Source organism: Leishmania mexicana, chromosome 30 (assembly GCF_000234665.1).
Source record: "Leishmania mexicana MHOM/GT/2001/U1103 complete genome, chromosome 30".
In the NCBI taxonomy this organism is placed as follows: domain Eukaryota; phylum Euglenozoa; class Kinetoplastea; order Trypanosomatida; family Trypanosomatidae; genus Leishmania; species Leishmania mexicana.
The window spans coordinates 1,415,735-1,438,073 of record NC_018334.1 but is presented as its reverse complement, the minus strand read 5'-3'; the positions used below and the strand labels follow the sequence as shown (position 1 = coordinate 1,438,073).

Below are 22,339 nucleotides of genomic sequence, written 5' to 3'. Positions count from 1 at the left end.
CGTTGCTGCCCTCCGTACGCATTCCCCGGTTTGCCTCGGACCCACAGCCGCCGTCCCTTGCGGTGCGACACGGTCCTCGGAGACTTTCGTTGTCCGACATGATTCCGTGATGGGATTTCAGGATTCGTCCCACGCGCACAGACTCCACTCGCTTGTGCCACCGCATTGTCAGGTAAGAGGGAGGTGGGCAAAGTCGTGAGCAAAGGCACTAGAAGGAGTCCACGGTAACGAGGCCAGAGCAGGCGATAGTTTTGTTTTTCTGTGACGGCCCACCATATACCACGGGAACATTTGGCCTCGTTTTTTTATGCGCTGTGTAGTGAGATGAGCTCAGGTGACGGCTGCCAACAGGATGGGATGAGAGTAGAAGGACGAGGGAGGGGAGAGGGAGACGTGGTACTGGCGGTGGATCTGGAACCAAAACCGCGCTGGTTGTTCAGACGCAGGACACGGTGGACAGTATCGCATACGTGTTTGTACAGGACTACACACAGTCCTCCAAGGCAGGCTCATCTTCACGCAAGTTACACACACACGTGTGATGGGCCGTCACAGAGAACGCCACAAAAAGGCGTGGTCCTCGCCTTCTGTTTCGGTGTTCATGTTTTGAGTCTGAGAGTGCGTTGTGGTGGTGGTGATGGTCTTGTTCTCACAAGGCATCGTTGGCCAACGACCTCGTCCGAAACGACGCGCGCGTCTCTTACAACGTTAACATCATATTCCCAGCGAAAGGAAAAGAGCCACAGAAACAAATCGTGGGAAATGCGTAAGCGCTGCTGCCGTGTCAGCAATGAGAAACAATAACAAACAGAAAAAGTGAACGGAAAACAAAAAAATCGCTAGCTTGAGTACGAAGAGAATAAAGGAAGCACAGCAACATACGCATAGCGCATAAGGGAGACTGGGTGGGGTGTTTATTCATGAGGGAGGGGAGACAGGCTGCAGAGGTGAGAGAGAACGAAGTGAGTCCGATACCTTCTGCATGGATGGTACACCCAAAAGAAAAAAATGCTATGGAAGAAGCCGCGATCTCTCTACGCGACCGACTATTTGTGAAGCCTGTTGCACCCAACTGACCTCTTGTCCTCACTTAGTTGAGCTGAGGACAGTTGTCAGAAGGGCCTCCTGCAAGTAGAGGCTAGAACGCGTGTGGGGAACGAAGAAAACGAAGAGAGAGCAGCGGAGGCAGAGCTAACCTCACTCTATCAGAAAAGAAAATGGAGGAAAACAAGGCAACAAGAAGAGCAATGAATTGGAACAATGCATTCGCACGGCTCATCATGCAGCTCACGCCTCAGAACGACAAGAGCGCCAGTGAAAGCCGACTGTCCGAACCCTAGTCCCAAGCAGAATAAAAGACGAGCACAGGTTTCGCCGCTAAAGCAGCGCAATGATAACGAATGCACTTGAACCCTGAAAAACAAAAACCGCAAGAACCGTCGTGAGAGTGAACCCAAGTCGGTGCCCTTACTTAGGCATACTCTTCAAGTCGCTGTGTCACTTGAACACAACCTCAAGGTGACACGAGGCACTGCAGGAGAAGAAATGAAGCTGGCGGGCAGGCACAATGGAGGAGCAATCTACCCCTTACCAGACTCCACGATACACTCGGCGATGCGAGCCTTTCCCTGCTTGTACCCAACATCGTACACCGCGACTTCGTCCTCCTCGGCTACAGTGTACGCGGTGCGGGGGTCGCCGCGTACCCAGTTGAGATCGAGTGACGCTCCCAGCCCAACCAGTGTGCTCGGCACGTGAGACGCCACCCACTCATGCATGCGCTGCGTGGCATTCGCCTCAATCACGTTGACGCTGATACCCTGCGCAATCAACCGCTTCGCCTCCTCTGCCACCTTGAACTCATTTTTGTGGAAGTAGTGGACATAGTAGGGAATCGCTGGCATGCCAAAGTGCGCCATCACCGAGATCCACGTCAGCTTGGTAGGCGTTGGTCGCAGAATCTGGTGCGCCCGGAACCGCTTGTCAGCCATGTAGCACACGCGCTTCTTTGGGCAGAACTTCTTCACGGCCTCGAGGTGATTTTTTATCTGGTTCCCGACAAGCTTATCCTCATGTTCCATGATCAAGCTGAGATATTCCTTATTCAGGCTGGATTTGTAGGGGTTTGTCACTAACTTCATCAGATGAGCATTGAAGTCATCAAACGGGTTTAGTACAGCCTGGATGAGGCGACGGTCCAGAGTGTAGCCCACCCCGTTGCCAAAGATGACTCGACTGCTATACAGCCACCACACCCGATACAGGCATTCCTCCGTGTCGTCGATGCCCAGCGTCGGTGGGATAACCCCATTGTATGGAATGGTCGCCGTCAAGTTGCGTGGTTTCCGCCACCCACCGCGCACATGCCGCAGGTCGCTCAAGTACTGTGGCACCTTCAGGTACATGTCGTCATCGCCCTTCATGATGTACGGCACGTCTGGGAACGCAGTGTACGCGTAGTTCAGCCATATGACGACCTTTTGAGACATGCCTACCTCTGTTGGGACACCCCAAGAGATCGCATCGCCCATTTTCTTTTTCGTGGTCGGCTTGCGGTCCGTCAAAAAGTCCAGCCATAGCGAGTTGCGATGGTGCAGCGCCTCCTGCCACAGTGCAGCAGACACGTGGCACACATACTGCGCCGCTGCTGTGAAGGCAGGTGTCACGGGCAGCGACAACTGGGCTGAAAGAGTCGCGAGTGACGAAGTCCCGTCCACACGACGTGATGTAGTCACCACGGAGGACCGTACACCAGCGCAGGGTGACTTCCACGCCGCGTCATCGCTTCTTGGGATGCCGCGCCACCCATCACGCAGCACCACGCGACGCTGCACGTACGTGGGGGTATTGTTGACGTCCCCACTCTCCACACCCAGGCGCTGTGCAGTCACAGCAGCGTACTCGCTCACTGTTGGGGCCAGCTGCGCCATGTCCACGGTCGAATGCGTTGCGTCCTCAGAAGGACGCTCCGCAGCAGCAAACACGTAGAGCTGCAGCAGTGCGCCCGTAAAGTTGTTCTCGGTGCGCGCAACCTCTCGGTACGTCAACCACGTTGCACGCTGCGCGTCCCGAAGCGGGTAGCGCATCGGCTGGTCCGTTGAAGGTATGCCCATCACGATCAAGTGTCGCGGTCGCTCACCTGTGCTCTTCCACTGCGACGCGTGGACGAAGCGGCGCTGCTGTGCGTACGACCGGGTCACCCATTGCCACAGCGGCAGTTCCGCTGCAACATCCACGTCGTCCGTCACGCTCGCCATCGCAAACAGCATCGGCCCCATGAGGCCCAGCGGTGCAGATGCAGTCGCGAACACGGAAAGCCTTTCCCGCCTCTGATTTCCCGTCTCGTCAGTCGATGTCTCCGGATCCGCAGCGGCCGCGGAAGCGTACGTGACACTGTCGAAGCACATTGTGCAGTTCTCGTCGATCACGCGCAGCGTCCACGACGGCAGCTGATCACGGTCCAGCCGCACCAGAGAGTCAGCGCTAGCGGCAGCGAGACCACGCTGTTTGGTCGTCAACCGCATCATCGCACTCTCGTGCTGCACCACGACCGAAAACGGCGACGGAAACTGAGATAGACGGGCCTCCTCCTTCGACAACCGCATCGACGCTTCCTGTTGTGAGCCGACATTGGTCGTGAATTCGCTGATGGACCAGTGAACCATGACTATGAAGACAAGTGAGACGGCTAGTGCCACCAAACGACGGTGTTGAGTGTGTGAATGAAGACCTTGTGCAGTTAATTGGCGAGGATGCCCGCTAAACCTGAGCGGGGGGTTCTTTGCGGCCCCATTCGACAAGTCATCCCTTTTCGACAATGATCCAGTGCTCCTCTCATCACCGCTCGATGCTCGAGTCGAATCCACCTCCAGCTTGCCGCGTGAGCGCGAGTGACACCCTTGTCCGCTCTCCGCAGCGCTGCTCAGCCCGAAGTGCCTCTGAGAGGAGGAGAGCAGCTGAAGAGGGTCGAGGCGGTCCGTGTCCCTGGGAGCCAACGCCGCTGGCACGCTGTTCTCCTCTTGCATGATGGTGCACTTCACGCGCAGTGCCGTGGCGGCGGAAGGAGACCTAAGGTGTGCAGGTGGCCACCAAAGTGGCACGAGGACACTCTTGGCCGTGTACAGCGAAGCAGCAGGGCCACGGATCGAGACGCGGGGGGATCAAGGGCAGTCGAAGAGAATTACACGATAACACCGGACAGCGGTGCAGAAGAGTTGTGAGCGTGTCGGTGCAACTGTAAAGGGTGCGCCAGTCCACGGAGGTGTCCTCCTCCACTTGCGTGTGTCTGTGCGGGGGTGTGCGTGGGGTGCGTGGGTGGGTGGATGTATGGAGAAATGGGCGGAGTATGAGGAAAGGCAGATAAGGACAGGCGGAGTGGATTGAGGGAAGGTGGCCACCGTGGGATGGTGGACGGACCCGCGAAGCGGACGGGTCGAAGTGACAGTGGAAGATGCCCCTGCGTCGAGCAACACCGGAGCGGCGCTATGGGAATGGGGAGGTTGTTAGCCTCTTTGGTCGTGCAGGCGGCGGCTGCACAAAAACGGGTCTGAGTTTCGCTTCCCCGAGACGAAAGCGGGCAAGTCTTTCCTGTGCAAGGATGCGCGCGGCAGTTACTCCACTGCACCTTTCATTGGCATTCACCGCGGTTCGATGAAAAGTCCCCAGCGTCTAGCAGAAGAGGGAGAGCCTGCACGTCTCGATGCCCCCTCCCCCTCTACACGAGAAGAGGCAGAGGAGTAGACACACGCACAGGAGAGGAAAGCAAAAGTGGCAGAGGTGCAGGAGAAGAGGGCGGCGCGCGTTGGACGGGTGCACGGTTGTCGGGGAGTGAGATCGAGCCTGTACCCGGATGGTGTACCGCTTGAGGCACAGGCAGAGTACGTGGCGTGCGGTGTGCAGGCAGTGCCGAAAACGCAAAAGAGAACAGCGCCGTGCCACGACATGCTGTACACTACAGCAAAGTACAAAACAGCCGGCAGCGTCGGCCACCAACGAAGCGCAAAGGCCAAACCAACAAGGCCATCGAACATGGGCTGCTGAGGCCCGCCCCACCGGTCGGGCACAGGCACCGGGAAAGGAAAAGTGAGCAGGGCATGGCGAGCTTGATTTCATCCGCGTCCCAATCCGCCACGCACACGCGCGCAGGCGGGTGAGGGAGCAACAGAAGGAAGTCTACCGTGGGAAGTCGAGATGGGGAGACCGCCACAGGCGTCTGAGCCCGAAGAAGCGGGAAAAGGCGGCCGCAGGCGCGCCTTTCTCAGAGCTCGTACTTTTTCCTTGATTCGCGCCGCTGGCCGTACGGATGCACTCTCTTCCCCACTGGCCCGAATCTCGGTAAAAAGCGCCCATCGACCCCCAACATCTGCCTCGTGAAGGTGAGCAGTGGATGCACGATCCCACGTGTCCTCTGCATTTGGGGTGCCTCCGTCTGCGCGCTCGTGCGTGTCATGTGTGTGAACAGAGAACATAGGGAGACGAAGAGAAGCGCAAAGAGTGAAAGGTAGCGCATGGTGCTGTGGCGTAGAGAATAAGCGAGCAAGCGGCGGAGGAGTGACACTGTCGAAGTGGCGACCCGGCATCCCGCGTGATGACTTCCGGTGCCCGCGGGCGTTGAGGGAGGCAGGGAGGGGGCGGGGTTGCACGCAGCCTCCATAGACACGGACGCCGAGAGCGTGCTTCGGATACGGCAGCGCACGGTCTCTCTTCAGGTATGCAGTGGGGTTGGTGTGTTCTGCTTTCTTTCTGTACTGTGCCCAGCGAACAGCGAGGGCTGAGGGAGAGGGTGTCAGCACGAGACAGAAGTCATAGTGGGGAGAGGGGAAGTCAAAAACCAAGGAGACAAAAGAAATGTCGGCACGAACAAAAAAGGTGTATCTATGAGTGTGCAACGGCTCTGCGAGCGTTTACGCGTAGCCGTACAGGATGTGGCCCTTCTTGCGCAGCGCGTTCACAACATCGGACGCCGTCACGGTCTTCTTGCGGGCGTACTCGGTGTAGGCCGTGCTGCAGCGCACAATGTCCTCCACGTAGGCCTTCAGCACGCGGCGCACCTCTTCGTAGATGTCGCTCGAGATGCGCTTCACGCCACCGCGGCGCGCCATGCGGCGGACGCAGCCGCGTGTAATGCCGCGGATGTTGTCCCGCAGCACCTTCTTCTGGCGCTTCTGGCTGCCCTTGGCATCAGCGGAGCGCTTACCCTTGGCCATGGTTGATATGTGAAGGGAGGAGGGGTGAGGTGAACGTGATGTACGGTGCAAGGTGTGACCAATCTGAGTCGAGGCACGTACAAGAAAAGAGGACAGAAGAAAGGGAAACGAGGTGGAGGAAAGCGGATAGGTGACTCTTGGAGGCGATACGCGACATCAAGAACTGCGCATGGACGTCAAAGAAGGAGATCCCATTGTGTGAGGCATCCAAGCCTGGGATGAAGGGTACGTAAACGCTTGTCAATGAGTCACTAATCTCCTCCTCTTCTACCTCATGAATGGGCACCGCATTTCGTCTCCTGGCGTGGAAAGTGTGTGAAGCAACACAAAAGAACAAAAGGACTCCCAACAACGAAAGACGTGTCAAACATTACTGAGTAAAAAAACGAGGACAATCACAGCTGGGGATGAGAGTGCGCAACGCAGTGGGAACTAGAAGACAATGTGCAGCGAAAAGGAGAAGACTAGAAAGACGCACAAACTCAGTTCGTCGAGGACAGCAACGGCTCACGCTCATCCAGGACGTCAGGTTCGTTGGACTGGGGGATGCTAGCACGCGCGCCGCGGAGTTGCGCACGCGCTGCAAGCGCCTCGTCGCAAAACTTCTTGTATTGAAGGTGAACATACAAGTCGGAGAAGAGACTAGTAAAGAGCAGGCCGCTCATGATAGCGAAGGGCACGAAGATGCACTGCCGCCCAATGCAAATGTTGCTGTCCTGCTTCTTTGCCTCCTTTGTGTACCAGTTCCCGTAGAGCATTTGGTTTAGCAGCACCGAGCCGGCGAGCGAGGAGAGGGACATGCAGTTGTAGTGGTTCGCGACATCCTTCGCGTACAGGGTCCGCATTACAAGCACTATGGAGGCCGCAGAGAAGCCGTTGCCCAGCGCAGTCAGGCCAAACGAGATCAAGAGCCACTCCTTCTGCAGAAAAAGAAGCATGAGGGACGCCGCGAGAACAATCAGCGATGGGATAAAGAGCGCAATAGTGAGCGGGATGCGCTCCTCAGGCTTGCGCTTCTGCGTCCATACTTCGAAGATACTCATGAGGATTCGCCCCACCGCACTGCCAGCGCCGTTGAAGATGGTGAGGAGAGAGGCAACCTCTGGAGTCACGTGCGTCTCAGAGGCGGCGGCGTACACAAAGCGGGCATTGACAATGATGACCATCTGGGTGCCACTGATAGAGAACAGAGAGTAGGCGAGGGCCCACAGCTTCAGTGTGCAGACGCTTTCGAAGAAGGATGTCTGGTACTGCGGCGCAATGTGGGCAGACTCGTCGATGCTGGCTGCATTGAAAATGGCTTGCTCTGCAATGCTCGTGCGCGTCGTGTTGATGCGCATGCTGAGGCGCTGAGAAGCTGTCATGCGGTGGTCCGATGCGGCAGCGGCCCCCGCCACCAGAGCCTCGCTCTCCTCAGGCAGCTGCTCGATAATGTTGGTGCTGCCCACATCCAGCCACCGAAGCGGAATGGCGATGATACAGTAGAGTGCCATAATGCCGACGGTGATCAAAGCAAAGGCGACTTTGTAGACGTGTCCTAGCTTCTTGTAGGCCACAACGGTGCTCTGCATGGGGAGAAGAACAATGAGAAGGGCAACAAGCACAAAGCCATACTTAAAGCGGCGTGGAGAAGGTACCTTCTCCAAGTATGCCTTCTTCGTGGACAGCTTTTTTGCCTTCTCTGCCTCTGTCAGGTATTTCTCTTCGTAGCCCGTCAGCTGATACGGCGGCCGCTCCACGAAAAGGACACACAGAAACCCAACAACGGCGGCAAATGCCGCCAGAAAGTAGAAGAACCCGGTGATGTTCTTCTCGAAAAAGCCCAGCTGGATAGCGCCGAAGATGGCAGAGCCAAGGCCGATGAACGTTTTCATTACGGCAATCACAGCTCCGCGACTGCTGGGAAACACACTCAGAATAGTCATGAGACCCGCAATGTCAAACATGGATGTACCGATACCGAGGAAAGCGCTGAAGATTGTGAAGCGCACGACACTGCCGTCCACAGCATCGCTGAAGGCCAGTCCAAAGAGAACTCCGCCAAGGGGTAAAATTATCATGCCGATCATGAAGAGCGGCCGCGGGCCGTAGTAGTCGTATAGCCCTGCCAGAGGGAAGACAACGAGGCCAAGAATACTAGACATGGTTGTAATAACAGACATTTGCTTCTGAGAGAAGTTGTACTTCTCTTGAAGTTGGCCAGAAAAAAGGTTGTACACGTAGCTGATGGACGTGCAAATGCATGCGTAGACGCCGATCAGGAGCATAAAGAAACGCTTTGGCTCATTGATGGTGATGCCTGTGCTGGGATGAAACCGCGGCGCTTGCGAAGACCGCGCCTTCTGAATACTGCGCCGACCCTCCGCGTAAACTTCTTCTACTACCGACATAGCTGTGCAGTGGGCAACTTGGAGACGCACACCGAGTAGATCGTGAACTGTGCGCACCAAGAATGGTGGTGCAGCGGTGTACCCAAGAAGGGCAAAGACTGTATTCTCTGTGTCGCGGTGTGCAGGCGAGGGAGAGCAAAAGCGGAAAGAAGCTGGATTGTGTTCTTGATGCTGCTTTGAGAAGTCGGATAGAAAAAAATGTGGGTGCGAAGAGAGTGAGAGGAAAGGAGGGAGGAAGGAGAAGTCAGTTGGGTGACGCCTTATGTGACGTTCTTGGGAATATGGACGATCGAGAAGCTGCATGCGGTATGGTCGAAGTGGAAAAAGAGGCAGATAATGAGGCGAAGTCGACGCACAACCCACTTGCGTTCTCTGATTCTTCACATCAATACCCACGTCACTGCGTGGTCTAGAAAACGGAAGCTGGGGTGACGTAGCATCGCGGAAGGAAAAGTGCAAAGGGAAGCAGCAAAGGCGGAGGGGCAAGAAGCAGACGAAGGAGAAAGATAATCAGTTCACAAGCTCGTCCCGGAAACGCCGCTGTGGCTGCCGGCCGGTGGGGAAGGCAAACCCCCTGATGTTTCGCACCCCGCCGCTCGTGCGCACTGCGGCGAGCGCTCTGGGAGAGGAGGGGGCTCTCTATAGCACTTCCATGGTTGCTGCCTTACCTGCAATGGGCCCTGAGATGGCTGGCGGTGCGGAACAGCGAGGCATGTCTGAGAAAAATGAAAAGAACTGGAAATTGTGCTTTTGCACGGAAGATGAAGTGCTGCAGGCTCCCCCCCCCTCCCACCTTGCACGGTGCCAAGAAGGATTGTGAGGTGCAGAAACGAAAACTCGCTGCAGGGCAGCTGTTGCTGTCCCCGCATGGCGTCATGTTGCGTGCAGACAATCCGGGTCATGTCCAGTGCGGCGACTGCGTGACCAGTATGGCCAAGCTGCCCCATCGATGAAAATTGCGTTCCATGTGGTGCGTGACCCCCTCACATTTCCTAAATGGCTGTACCGCTTTTCAGCGAAAGTAACTTCCACCTGGTGTTGTCGGCAGGCCTTGAACCGCAAGCACACGCGATCGCCAGACGCTGGGATCTGATTCTTTTGTGCCTTCGAGAAAGAAGGAGCGAGTTTGGAGGGTGGGGGGGGGGCCGACTGCTTGTCGATTCTGCGGTGTCAAGCTGAAAACGAATTCACGGGTGCGAGGTGCGTGTATCCGTGGGGTCTTCTACGTGCAAAAGGCGCACTACAATGAGTTAGCGTTTAGCGAACTTTGGTAGTCTTCTGTGGTACATTCGTGTACTGAATTCCTCACGCACACCACCGGCAGGAGACGTTTTTTTATCATCACAGGGAGGTGTCGGGCGTGGTGCTGCGGCTGCTGTTGAGGCCACGGTTAGTCCGTGATGCTGGTTCACCTCTTTCAATACGCTGCTCGTCTGCTTCCGATGCGCTTTTTGACGAGCAAGGATGAAGGTATCCGGTCACATTCGCTTAGCAGCCCCATAATTGAGGTCGATTGACACGGACGCTCAGCCACAATGCTTCTTGTCGCTGAAATGAAAGCCTTCTCCACTTACTGCCTCCTGCCGCTGTCTCCTTTGTTGTGCCCTCCCACATGGCAGGATTTCAGCGTATCATTGTGACCCGCACCACGTTGGCAGCACCCTGTATTGTGCGAGCGAAATGAGCGCCTTCTCGTCTGTCCTCGGTGCGCCAGGCGTGACTGGGGATGTAAAGTACGTGAAGAAGAAGCTCATTGGCACCGGCTCGTACGGTGAGGCCTGGCTGGTGGAGCGCGTTAGCGACAAGGCGATCTTTGTTGCGAAAACAATGGACCTCGGGAAGATGTCATCGCGCGATCGCACGTACGCGTACAGCGAAATCAAGTGCCTTGCGAGTTGCCACCATCCAAACATCATCAAGTACATCGAGGACAAGGAAGATAATGAGCATTTGCTCATTGTGATGGAGTTCGCCGACTCGGGTGACCTTGACCGCCAGATTAAGGCGCGTGCGACTGACTTCAAGCACTTCCAAGAGCACGAGGCACTTTTCCTTTTTCTGCAGCTGTGCCTTGCGCTAGATCATATCCACGGTCACAAGATGCTGCACCGTGACATCAAGGGAGCCAATGTGCTCCTTACCTCGACTGGTCTGATCAAGATTGGTGACTTCGGGTTCAGTCACCAGTACGATGACACCGTGTCCGGAGTCGTGGCAAACACCTTCTGTGGAACACCGTACTACCTTGCGCCGGAGCTGTGGAACAACCAACGCTACAGCAAAAAGGCAGACGTGTGGTCACTGGGTGTTCTCCTGTACGAAATCATGGCACTGAAGCGCCCATTTACCTCCACTAACATGAAGGGTCTCATGGCGAAAGTGCTCAGTGGAGACTACGAGCCGCTCCCCGAGGTGTACTCGGGCGACTTTAGGGATGTGGTCCGCAAGATCCTTGTCTGTGATGCGGCGCAGCGGCCGAGCGTGCGGGACATTTTCCGGTTCCCCTACGTGCGGGAGGGTCTGAAGGTCTTCATGCATACGATGAAGAAGAATTCGCGGATTGAGAACGAGGTAAAGGATGCGCTGATGCAGCACGTAACAGAGATCCTGTCTAGTGAGTCTGTGGAGGTGCCAAAGAGCACCACTGTCGGTCAGATCAACAAGGATGTCTTTTTCTCCGGGTACCTGAACAAGCTGAAGGGCGGTGACAACCACTCATGGAAGAGGCGGTACCTCCAGGTGCAGAAGGGTCACTTTATTATGTCTGACAAGGAGTCCGACACCGAGGGAAAGGCACTGAGTCTGGAGCACATTCAGAGTGTGTGCCCGGTCCCTGTGAGTACGGCGAAGCGCGAGCACGTCTTTGCGCTTCATACGACGAGCGGCAAGTCGATGTGGTTTGAAGCTGCGTCGCTAGAGAACATGGAGGAGTGGATTCACGCGATTCAGTGCGGCCTCGGCGTTGCGTGACGGTGCAAGGGAACCACGAGGACTGCTTTTTTTTTTCTTTTTGGCGCGATGTGCTCGGTACATACAGCAGCCTCTGGTGAAGGCTGAATTACAGGGTTGTACAGCCATCACGATCTCACTGCTTACGACGTGCAATGTTCCTTCTGTTCTCGTTGTCCTGTTCTGGCTACCCTTTGCTTCTCCTGTGAGCTGCGCCACGTGCCCACAGCTCTCGCGTCTCTCTTAGGTAACTGTGTTAGTGGCGATGAGGCTTGGCATGTAAAGGTTGGCTGATGAGTTGCAAATGTGGATGAGTGAGGGAAAAGGAAGGTAGGGGGCTACTGTGGTATCCAGATGTTATACATCACGTGCCACTCACCCCGCTTGGTTTCTGGCTCTCTGTATCTGTTCGTATATATATATATATATACGTGCATGTATAGTGGTGCTTCGAATGGCGTGAATCGAGAGCACTCAATGAATTATGATGGCGATGCATCGCGCAAAATCGACCATGCTCAGGGAACAACCTGTTCGCTGCACGCGCTGCTGACAATGGCGCTGAGGGGCTTTGCTGCCTGCAGCAACTCAGTCCTGTAAAGACGGCTGGTGCTTTCTCTTGCACGAGCGAGTGCACAGACAATCCACTCGGTCATGGGACGGACTTTTTTCGTCGTGTCCGTACTCCCACCTGTCACGGCGATGAGCGGCGGAAGAAAGCACTTTATTTCCTGCATTCCGTGTTCGTTGTGTACCGTTAATACTCTTCTCTTTTGTTCTGCCATTGCTTTCACTCTATGCTCGGGGATGGGTGGACAAAAAGGAAAAGAGGCCTCACTGTTTGTATGGCTTTGCAGCAAGGCGCATGCACAGGGATGATACAAAGCTTTGCACGAGTAATCGGCTGCAGCAAACCAGCTGCATTTGCAGCACATGACAGTCGCGTCTTCGTTCCGGCTGACAATGGTGTGGTCGTCGTGGAGAATGGCGGTGAGCACCTTTGGCTTCCATTTCCCAGTGGGAAGTACTCGATTGACAAAATCGCAATCAGTTCGGCCGGCGTGCTGTGTGTGACGGAGAAGCGACTGCGGGTTGCGCTGCATTTCTTCGATGTCACTTCCCTGCATAACCTCGGCTGCACTGAAACAGAAATCTCTGTAGGTGTCGCAGACATCGTGTTTTCTGCTGATGGGACGGAGCTTTTTGTTCTTGCTACGGTTCCTGACACTGCCGTGACAGTTTTTCGCCGAGGCACGCGAAACAGTGCTTACACTTTCGCCGACCGCGTCCCTCTCCAGCAGAGCGGAGAGCCAAAGTCGCTACTCGCTGGCGGTCTTGAGGAAGCGGTTGTGCGCTTCGCCATATGCAGAAACGACGGCATTGTGGGCTACTCGCGCGGGGAGGACGGCAAAAGCTTTCAGAAGTGCCTCTTCGTCGAGGCGCACGTAGAGAGTGCGTGCGCCTCAGGGCTGAACATGGTGTGCTACGCCACGAAGGAAGGGTCCGTGCATGTGTACTCGCACGACAGCCAGACATCCCGCGAGCTCTGCGAAGCCCCAGCGGCAGGGGGCGCAGCGGCGATGCTTGCGCTGGACGACACTGCTTTCATCTTCACGCGCTCAGGGGGCTTGCTCTCTGTCAACCTGGCTGACGGTACCTGTCGCAGCCTCTCCCTCGGTTGCCTGCCTTCCTGCACAAGTCGCATCGCTACGACGAGCGGGGGCGAGCTGCTGCTGAGCACGCAGACAGGCTTGCTCGCGGTGGCAGTGCCGACTGCGACCAGCCGCGGAGATGCTGCGCTGCGCCTCGTGAAGGGCTGGATGGAGGCCTCTACACTCAGGTGCCTTTCTGTAAACGGTGGGACCTTGGTAGCGTGGGTGTTGCGAGATGGCAGCGTGGCCCTCTACGAGAGGAACACTGTGAAGGTTTTCGCCCCTTGCGGAGCGCGGGGGCCGGCGGTGCATGCGTGCCTGCTTAGCTCTTCTCAGATTGCGATCCTGTTCGAGGATGCCACTGTAGTCTGCTTTGACTGCATGGGTGGGAAAGAGGCGTGGATCTACAAGTGCTTGGAGTGCACTCCTATTTTTGTCGAGGCGGATGGTTGTGGCGCGTTGGCATGCTGTAGTCGAGATGCCGTACGGTTTTTGAGCTGCGGTGGTGACAGCGTGGAGGATCGTGGCATTGTACGTGCCACTCTTCTTGCGTCTATCTCGTTGGCAAGGTGGGTACCGTCGGAGACGAGTCTGCTTGTCGTGTGCGAAAATGGTGACGCCTTCCTCATGGAGGCGCCGGACGACGGCGACGCCGTGACAACGCACCCTGCCGAAGCGCTTGTGCGCAAGTCGTGGCGGCTCGACTTTCCAATCACGGATGCACTCGTGTGCTACGCCACCCCTGACGTGCTCAACCTCTTTGTACACTCGGCAGACCACGACTCCAAGGTGTACACGCTCGACCGCCAACGCGAGGGTGACGTAAAGGTCTCACGGCCTCTGTTTCTCATCCACGACCACAGCAGCGGTGGCAGTTGCCTCCTGCGTCTTAACGATGCAACAGTGATTTCGTGTGGCCGGGACGGCAGCATCGCCGCGCGGGATTTGACGCCGTACCAGGTGCAAATGACCCCGATCCCCCCCTCGCGTGAAAAGCGCAAGGCGCTCTGGATTCACGCCGCACGCTCCTCGTTCTGCGGTGGTATCACGACGGCGGCCATCGCTGACGCCGGAGAGGAGGTGGTCTGCGGCGGCAATGATGGAGTGTTGCAGTGTGTTGCGTTGAAGGCGCAAGATGCCCAAGCCTCGTGGCAGGAGCCGGAGTGGACGCACGTGGTGGGAGCGCGACTGGGCCCTGCTGAGGACGAGGCGACTGCTCCACAAGCAAGCGACGTGGCGCCTGAGCGAGGGGCTCTCCTCCGCGAGCTGTCCCGCGTGCGTGAGCTGTGGGCGAAGGCGATGAGTGAAAAGGACGCTGATGTTCCTCTCGAGGCTTTCCTGACTCCGGAGCAGCGCGAGCAGTTTGCAGCCGAATGTGAGAGTGCCGTGTTTGAGATGCGCGAGAGGCACTACTACCACGCTATCCTGAACGAGTACCTCCAGGATACCATCAGGGGGCGCTGCTTCGAGGCGATGGAGGTGACACGTATGAAGGTGGTGAGCATGAACACCCCTGGGCTGGAGGTGCACAACTTCCACGTCCATCGCAGGACACGGGCCGAGGCATCGCTTTCTCGAAAAGCACTGTTTCTCCGTCAGCTGCAAGAGAAGATTTCCGCAGGTCGACGCACACCTCCTGGCATGCAGATCGTGTCCAAGATGGCGACGCACGTGGCTGGCAGCCCTAGCGCGGCTGAGGACTTCGACGCTGCGATGCTGAACGACGCGGATGTTTACACTGAGTGCCGCATGGTACTTCAGTCTCTCCTCGTTAAGGGCCGGTCGCTGGTGCTCAAGGACGCCTTCAACGCCTGCTTCATTGACCTTCAAGACTTGAAGAGACAGTCCGTCATGCAGGTGGAGGAGCGCACGCAGCGCTGCATTACGATTGGAAAGCAGTTGGGTAGCCTTCCCGCACAGCTCTTCTCGGCGGTTGTCGACACCGGGGAGAGCCCCAACTCACTATTCGTTGTCGAGGACAAGGAGCTGAGCGCCGAGGCGCAGGCACTGATCGCGCCTTCTAAGGGGACAGTTGTTGTGTCTCCGGTGGATGAAGCGGCCTTGCACTTGTGGATGGACGGCCTGGAAAAGGAGGTGGAGCGGCTGGAGGTGCAGGTGCCGTTGCCAGACTTCGCAGACGACACGCGCGACACCTTCGTCCCGCCAGAGGAGCGCACGGAGGAGCAGACGCGCATCTTCGAGGCCTACGCGAAGAGACTCAAGGAAGAGAACGAGTTCGTCGAGGCAAAGAGGGAGGCGCTCCGGGGCGAGTTCAAGGCGCTGCAGGACAAGAACCGGGAAACGGCGGCGACGCTAGACAAGCAGCTTCGTCAGATTCGTCAGTTCCGGCTGAGCACAGCCGAGGAAGTTGACGAGGCGGAGCTGCAGCTCGCCCTACTCTTTCAGCATCGGCTGTGCGTCAGCGCCGCCTATCGACAGCATCGATCCTTGGCTCGCAAACGAGAGGCTCTCCGTGACGGGCTGACCGGCGCAGAGTCGATTGCAGCGCAACAGAAGCGCGTGCTGACTGCAGCGCAGGCTCGGCTGACCGCCGCAGAGAGCAAAACGGACAGCTACGCGGCAAGCGCCAGGGCCTTGTCACCCTTTGACGACAGGGCGATAGGCGAGAAGCTGCACCGGCGCTTTGTGCGATGGCAGCGGCGCTTCGAGGAGGGCAAGGCGCCGCTACCAGACGCCGACACGCCCGCACCAGACTGCACGACGGAGCAGTGGACAGCTTTCTGCGAGCATTGCCAGACGGTAGCTAAGTTGCAGCAACTGGTTGACGGGGCCGAGTCAGAGGTGCAGCGAGCTGCTGAGGACTTTCAAGAGGCGCAGCGGCACTGCAAGCTCATTGTGCATCAGATAGATGCCGCAGGGGAGGAGATGGACGCCGTCCGCGACAACTCAGTGACGCGTCTTCTCGACGTCCACGCCTTGTGTCGACTGCACCAGGGCCAAATCCAAGACGAGAGTGCCACGACGGCGACGGCTTTTTCGTCCTCCAACCTGCGGTGGCGCGACGACGTGGCCCAGTACAACGATCTCATCCTCCAAAGCGACGCGGAGAGCCGCGCGCTCCTCAACAAGGTGTTTGCGCGCCGAAAGCTGATGAAGCTGCTGGAGTGGGAGAGGGAGCGGCTTAGGTACTGCGCGGGGACGCTGCAGCTGGAGCTGCGACAGCTGCATACCCTTCGTGTCACTCGCCAGATGCAGGAGTGGCTGAACGGCGACGTGGACTTGTCGGAGGAGAAGACGCTCGCGCATATTCAGCGCCACATGGATCTGGTGGAGACGAACATGAGTCGAAAAGTAGAGGAGCTGAGGGGCGTCGTGCGCCAGCTGAAGAACCAGATTGCTGAGCGCGTGACAGAGAACACCATCGTTGGTGCCCAGTGCGACGACCTCGACGACACAGTGCGCGCCAACGGGGCAGTGTACCGCCTGATTGAGACGCGCGCGGACGGCTCGCACGCACGTGCTGCGCGGGTCAAAGAGATTTTTGCCACCAGCGAGCTAGAGGAGCTGGCTCGGTCACAGCAGGAAGAACTAGTGCGGCTGAAGCGCGAGGTGGATCGTCTGCGGGAGCGTACGTTCCCGTCCTTTGCTGTTGTGTCGAAGCAGACGCGCTAGTAAGTTCTCTTGCATGGCGTTATTGATGTATGATACAGGTGAGTATGTCTGGCGAGAAGATGTACATTGAAGCCTGCGTGCTCTTGTGTGCATGTATTTTCTTTTTTTCATGTCTTTCAATTGCTCTCTGTTCCCCGTGCGATGGACGTACAAAGCGCACACGCACACAAATGCAATGAATAAGGGACTTGCGCCTCAGCTTCCCTGAATCCGTTGTTGAGCATTCTACGAACAGCATGATTCTCTAGCAGTGTGTGGTCGTCCGCGCCTGCTCCGTCAGGCGCTGTGTGTGGCTATGTGCGCCGTGTGTGTTTGTATGGGGGTGGGGGACTCTTTGCTCGTGTATGCTTGCGGATGGCATCCTGTGCGCTCATGAATTGCTTCTCATTTCTTCTACGCTCTCCCGCCCTTGCCTCCTCCTCCTTAGTTACCCAGTGACTTGTGCTGAAGAGCTCGATGAACAAGGCCAACCCCTCGGCAGCGGAGCGGGAGGCCCACCTTCAGAATGTGGAGGACACACTGAACCGCATTGCTCACCACAAAGGAGTGCTGGGCTACTTTATCATGGAGCCGCAGAAGGGGAGGCTGCTTAGTTTTGCAGGCTTTCGTGGGAGCTCCAGAGAGGCGCATCGCTACGCTGACACGTTGAAGGGGTTCATCGACCTCACCACCTCCACCGTTCGAACCATTGACTGGAAGGACGAGATGACATTTCTGCGAATTAGCTGCGACACTGTCGACATTCTCGTCGCACCGGACGCGAACAAAGAGTACATGATGGTGGTCGTTCAAACTGTCAAAGGGCGGTGCGCCTGAGGTGACACATGATGATATTGGCGCGCTCGCCGTCAAGTTCATGTACATAGAGCCCACAGAAGCAGTCAAACCAACGCTTTGAATTTTACGCTGAAGAGCAGCTGACCATCCTCGAGCGCCTTCGGTGGTGTTTTCCGTACGTGCGACGTCAACACACGCTGTTGTCCTCGTCCGCGGTGTCGGTGACTCCCTTCTTTCTTGTTCACCTGGCTCACTAGCGCCTTGGTGGAAAAGCCACCGCCTACGAGTGCGACGAGGGTCTCCTCGTCCCTCTCGTGAAGAACAACAAGCCACACGGTAACTCTCTCCTTCTCTGCTCTCTCCCTCTCTTGGTAAGTCAGTGGCGCTCATGTACGCTGTCAAGCCGTGGGGTCATGTCGTCCTTGTCGGAAGCTGCGTCGGGACGTATGCCATGGGCATTGGCATGCGGTGGCGAGAATCGAATGTGACGATCGTCGAACGGCGGCGAAGCCCGTCGTACGAGCGCGCAGAGATGCGGCGCTGCGTGTTGACGGATCAAACCGTGAAGCTGCTGACGGATTTGGGGTGCACCGAGAGAAAACTGCTCTCGGTACTGCGTCCCGCTCGCGGGTGGCGCTTTCTATCCTCTGACCTCACACCTCTTCGTGAGGGGTCATCTTTTCCTGGCTGTGCGATCGGCGAATCGGCGTACCAGTGTACAGAGGGCGTCTTGCTGCGCACCCTTCGCACAGAGTTTCTGCGGTTTGGCGGCACCATTGACTGGGAGACCGAGGCGCACAGCGCTGACGCCAACAACGACGGCAGTGACACCTGGTGCTTGCGCAAGGACTACGGTCTCAGCACTAACGTGGAGGCCATCATCACCATGGCAAAGGGCACCCCCTTCGCCGAGATGCTAGTTGCGCGAGACCCAAACAGAATGGCAGTGCTCTTTGACGTGGAGCGTGGCGTGTACAGGCTCGAGCGCCGCGACACGAGCGTCTTGTTCGACCAGCAGTCCGATGTGTCAATTGTGGTGGGAAATGGCATCGCCTTGCACTGCTGGCGCAGCAGTACTGGCGAGTGCGCTTGGCGACTCGTCCGCAGCGCCACAACGCACTCGTCGCTCGATGCAAGCCTGGATGACATGCATGAGGTGCTGAAAACTATGATTCAAAAGTCGCAGCAGCGGAGCCGCTCTGTCTGCGCTCTACCAAGTACCACACCCGCCATCAAGGACGAGGCTGTGCGCTTTCGTGTCGGGTTGTTAGGCGACGGCCTCCTTCCCATAGACCCATTTGAGTGGAGGGGGGACAACGCCCGGTGCATGATTGAGGAGGCTTCGGTGGTGTGCCGTCTTTTTTATGGAAAGAAGTACCACCGTGGCGACGTCGCCTCTCTGCTACGTGGGGCAGAGCAGGACTCCATCTCGAAGCGGGCTAATCTCTTGCAGCGCGATTTGCAGGACGCAGAGCACTTCCTCGCCGTTCATCCTCTGCTGGAGCGCGAGCCAACAGCGCGGGCGATGCGCCGCGTCGGCTCCTGAATTTCACGGGCGAACATGTATTGGAAAACCGTCTTGGTGCTTCCCTTGCAGAGACGCGCAGTGGTGCCGTTGACGGGTGTCTTGATTTCTGGTTGTAGGAGCTCTGGATGGGTTGTACGAAAAGCTGGTGCATGTCTCAGTTTTTCTCAAGTGCGTGCCGTGCTGGGAGGAGGCTGCGCCAGAAAAAGAACGTGGCATGCCCGTCTTAGCTCCTCTAGCTAGGTGTTTTAGCCGAGAAAGTTTGTTTGTTTGCCTCTTCCTCATCCCGGGATGACGTGTTGACAGCGCTCATGGCTCTTTGCTCACGTGCACGCGCGTGTGTGCTGTGCTGCGCGCGCAAACAAATATGCCCTCCACTTCTCTCTTTCCTTCGCCCGCTCTTGTGAGCTGCTTCACACCGTGTCGTCTCCTCGTCCCACCCGCTGCGCTTTTCGGTTTTTCGATGCTGAGAACCACGCACACACACGCTCACCAACGTGTCAGCCTCATATCTGCTCTGTCATTTTCCTTTTTCACTTGGCGTACCTTCAATCTCTACTCGTTTTATTTTGCGTTGCCCGCCTTAATGCTGCGTCGCACAGATTTCTGCGGCCAGCGGAAGGTCGAGAAACTGCTGGTGGCAAATCGAGGTGAGATCGCTTGCCGCGTTTTCCGCACATGTCGTGAGATGCACATCCGCACTGTAGCGCTGTTCTGCGAGGCAGAGCGGAACGCGAAGCACGTCGTAGAGGCGGACGAGGCGGTCTGTATTGGTCCCCCACCTGCGGCGAGCTCGTATCTGCGCGGTGACCATATCATTAGCGTGGCGAAGCAGCTGAACGTTGACGCAATTCACCCCGGGTATGGATTTCTTTCCGAGAATGCGGACTTCGCTGACGCTGTCACGCGCTCCGGCATCGAGTTCATCGGTCCACCCGCGTCTGCTATCTCGTTGATGGGGTCGAAGAGTGAGAGCAAGCGCATCATGGAGGCCGCCGGCGTGCCTGTTGTGCCGGGCTACTACGGTGAGAATCAGAATGTCTCCTTCCTCGCGGAGGAGGCAAACAAGGTGGGGTTTCCCATTCTCATCAAGGCGGTCTCGGGTGGCGGCGGCAAGGGCATGAAGATTGTGGAGCGGCTCGAAGACTTTGCGTTTATGCTGGCGAGCGCGAAGCGTGAAGCGGTCAACTTTTTCAAGGACGACCGCGTCATTTTAGAGCGCTACGTGAAGCGCCCGCGACACATAGAGTGTCAGATTTTTTTCGATAAGCACGGTAGAGGGGTTTTCTTCTTCGAGCGGGATTGCAGCGTGCAGCGCCGGTACCAGAAGGTCCTCGAGGAGGCCCCGGCACCCCACCTGTCAATGGAGATGCGACAGCGCATTGGCGAGGTAGCGTTGCAGGCTGCGAAGGCGGTTGGCTACGTGGGCGCGGGCACGGTGGAGTTCATCTTCGACACGAGCACTGGCGATTTTTACTTCATGGAGATGAACACGCGGCTACAGGTGGAGCACCCCGTGACGGAGGAGGTGTGCCGTATCAAAGGTGCACCTCTGGACTTGGTCAAGCTGCAGATAAAGACAGCCATGGGCAAGCCGCTCACATTTTCGCAGGAGGACGTAGCGCTGGTCGGCTCCTGTATCGAGGCGCGCGTGTACGCGGAGTCGCCGGAGCGGGGGTTTCTGCCCGAGAGCGGTCCTTTAACGTTCATCCGGGAGCCGTTCCAGGGGGTGCGCGGGGCGACGCGCACCCGACTGGACACTGGGTTTTGCGAGGGCGACAACGTACTCATCCACTACGATCCCATGCTGGCCAAGGTCATTTCCTGGGGCCGCGATCGTGAAGATGCGTTAAAAGGGCTGCGGCAGGCGCTGGGCGAGTACAAGGTGGCGGGCATCAACACGAACATCGAGTTCCTTAAGCGGTGCTGCGAGGCACCGGAGTTTGCGCGCGGTGGCGTGACCACCAACTTCATCAGTGAACACGAAAAGGAGCTGCTCAACGCTCCAGCGGTAACGCCGGAGGTGGCCGCCATGGCCGCCACCGCTTGGCTGCTGAACCGCTGCGATAATTGGCGCGGCGCGTTCCGCCTCAACGGCGACACCAATGCCACCGTTCACTTCTACATTGACAACCGCCCGGTACCGGTGCGCCTGCACACGGAGGGTGCAAACTATCACAAGATCTTCTTCAGTGTGTGGGATCATGAGGGATCGTTTGCGGTGGGCTCTGGCCCTGTGACCTCGAAGCACCGTGATCAGAGGAGCATCGTGAACGATTTTACCTTCCTCTTCGAGAATGGCATGCGCCACACGGTGTTGGCCGTCGCAACGGAAGGCGATGTGACAATCATTGGCAGCTTTGGGCTGCACCAGATTCGCCTACTGCCACTGACAGACGGCTTTGGAGATGCATCAATGGCAGGTGGTACCTCCGCGAAGATTGTGAGCCCGATGCCCGGCAAGGTGTCCAAGTTTCTCGTGAATAGCGGCGACCTCGTTGGGAAGGGCCAGGTTCTCCTGATCGTGGAGGCGATGAAGATGGAGCACCCCGTCAAGGCGCTGCAGGACGGCCAGGTGTCTTTTCTTGTGAAAGAGGGGGAGGTGGTCGGCAGCGACCACGTGCTTGCTACCGTCGCGCAAAAGGAGTGATGCAGAGAATCTCCACCCCCTGTATCGCCCCGGACGTTCGTGAGGGGGCCTGCGTGAGGGCGTTTTTGTGTTTTTCTTTCTGTGCCGCTCTTCACTCCTTTCTCTCCACCCACCCCCGTTTCGATTTTGCTGGAATCACTGTACGCCTGATGTGTGAGCAGGGCGGGTACCCTCATGTGCATTGTTTACACCTCGGCACGCGTGGCGTAGAGAATGGCTTGGATTGGCGCAGATCGCTAGCACACATCCTTGCAAGATTCACAGGGTGCAAACAGATATTGGTGGTGGAGTTTCTGACTTTCATCGGCACTGTTCCAGGGCTGAGTGGTAGGAATCCTTTACTCTGGTACAGGTCGAGAGCCCCGTTGCGGGTGGGTATGGCACCTTGCTCGGTTGAGAAGTGCGTGCCGCGAAGCACGCTCTTTAGGCGTTGTGACTTACACCCTTTATGCTACCACTTCTTGTTTTCCATCTCCTGATAACCCTTTTTTTTCCGTTGACGTTGGCATGGTGGGTGAGAGCGCTCTCCTTAGCGAAACGAGTGGTTGCACACTTCT

At 57.2% G+C, this 22,339-nt stretch overlaps 8 protein-coding genes across 8 annotated transcripts; 5 read left to right on the top strand and 3 right to left on the bottom strand.

Moving 5' to 3' along the window:
- Nucleotides 1–1,580: 1,580 nt before the first annotated feature.
- LMXM_30_3190 (phosphoglycan beta 1,3 galactosyltransferase 5) lies at nt 1,581–4,025 on the bottom strand (the record flags this gene model as incomplete). Its single annotated transcript, XM_003877790.1, has 1 exon — nt 1,581–4,025. One exon carries the CDS (start codon nt 4,023–4,025, stop codon nt 1,581–1,583), a length of 2,445 nt encoding a protein of 814 aa, XP_003877839.1.
- Nucleotides 4,026–5,903: 1,878 nt separating this feature from the next.
- On the bottom strand, nt 5,904–6,206 carry LMXM_30_3180 (histone H4; the record flags this gene model as incomplete). The annotated part of the gene is made up of 1 exon (XM_003877789.1): nt 5,904–6,206. The coding sequence occupies one exon, from the start codon at nt 6,204–6,206 to the stop codon at nt 5,904–5,906; it is 303 nt and encodes a 100-aa protein (XP_003877838.1).
- A 482-nt stretch (nt 6,207–6,688) lies between these two features.
- On the bottom strand, nt 6,689–8,596 carry LMXM_30_3170 (hypothetical protein, unknown function; the record flags this gene model as incomplete). Its single annotated transcript, XM_003877788.1, has 1 exon — nt 6,689–8,596. One exon carries the CDS (start codon nt 8,594–8,596, stop codon nt 6,689–6,691), a length of 1,908 nt encoding a protein of 635 aa, XP_003877837.1.
- Nucleotides 8,597–10,276: 1,680 nt separating this feature from the next.
- LMXM_30_3160 (putative protein kinase) lies at nt 10,277–11,566 on the top strand (the record flags this gene model as incomplete). The annotated part of the gene is made up of 1 exon (XM_003877787.1): nt 10,277–11,566. One exon carries the CDS (start codon nt 10,277–10,279, stop codon nt 11,564–11,566), a length of 1,290 nt encoding a protein of 429 aa, XP_003877836.1.
- An 854-nt stretch (nt 11,567–12,420) lies between these two features.
- Nucleotides 12,421–16,830, top strand: LMXM_30_3150 (conserved hypothetical protein; the record flags this gene model as incomplete). Its single annotated transcript, XM_003877786.1, has 1 exon — nt 12,421–16,830. The coding sequence occupies one exon, from the start codon at nt 12,421–12,423 to the stop codon at nt 16,828–16,830; it is 4,410 nt and encodes a 1,469-aa protein (XP_003877835.1).
- Nucleotides 16,831–17,286: 456 nt separating this feature from the next.
- On the top strand, nt 17,287–17,646 carry LMXM_30_3145 (putative dynein-associated protein; the record flags this gene model as incomplete). The annotated part of the gene is made up of 1 exon (XM_003877785.1): nt 17,287–17,646. One exon carries the CDS (start codon nt 17,287–17,289, stop codon nt 17,644–17,646), a length of 360 nt encoding a protein of 119 aa, XP_003877834.1.
- Nucleotides 17,647–17,995: 349 nt separating this feature from the next.
- On the top strand, nt 17,996–19,153 carry LMXM_30_3140 (conserved hypothetical protein; the record flags this gene model as incomplete). Its single annotated transcript, XM_003877784.1, has 1 exon — nt 17,996–19,153. The coding sequence occupies one exon, from the start codon at nt 17,996–17,998 to the stop codon at nt 19,151–19,153; it is 1,158 nt and encodes a 385-aa protein (XP_003877833.1).
- A 565-nt stretch (nt 19,154–19,718) lies between these two features.
- LMXM_30_3130 (methylcrotonoyl-coa carboxylase biotinylated subunitprotein-like protein) lies at nt 19,719–21,782 on the top strand (the record flags this gene model as incomplete). Its single annotated transcript, XM_003877783.1, has 1 exon — nt 19,719–21,782. One exon carries the CDS (start codon nt 19,719–19,721, stop codon nt 21,780–21,782), a length of 2,064 nt encoding a protein of 687 aa, XP_003877832.1.
- Between the last annotated feature and the right edge of the window lie 557 nt (nt 21,783–22,339).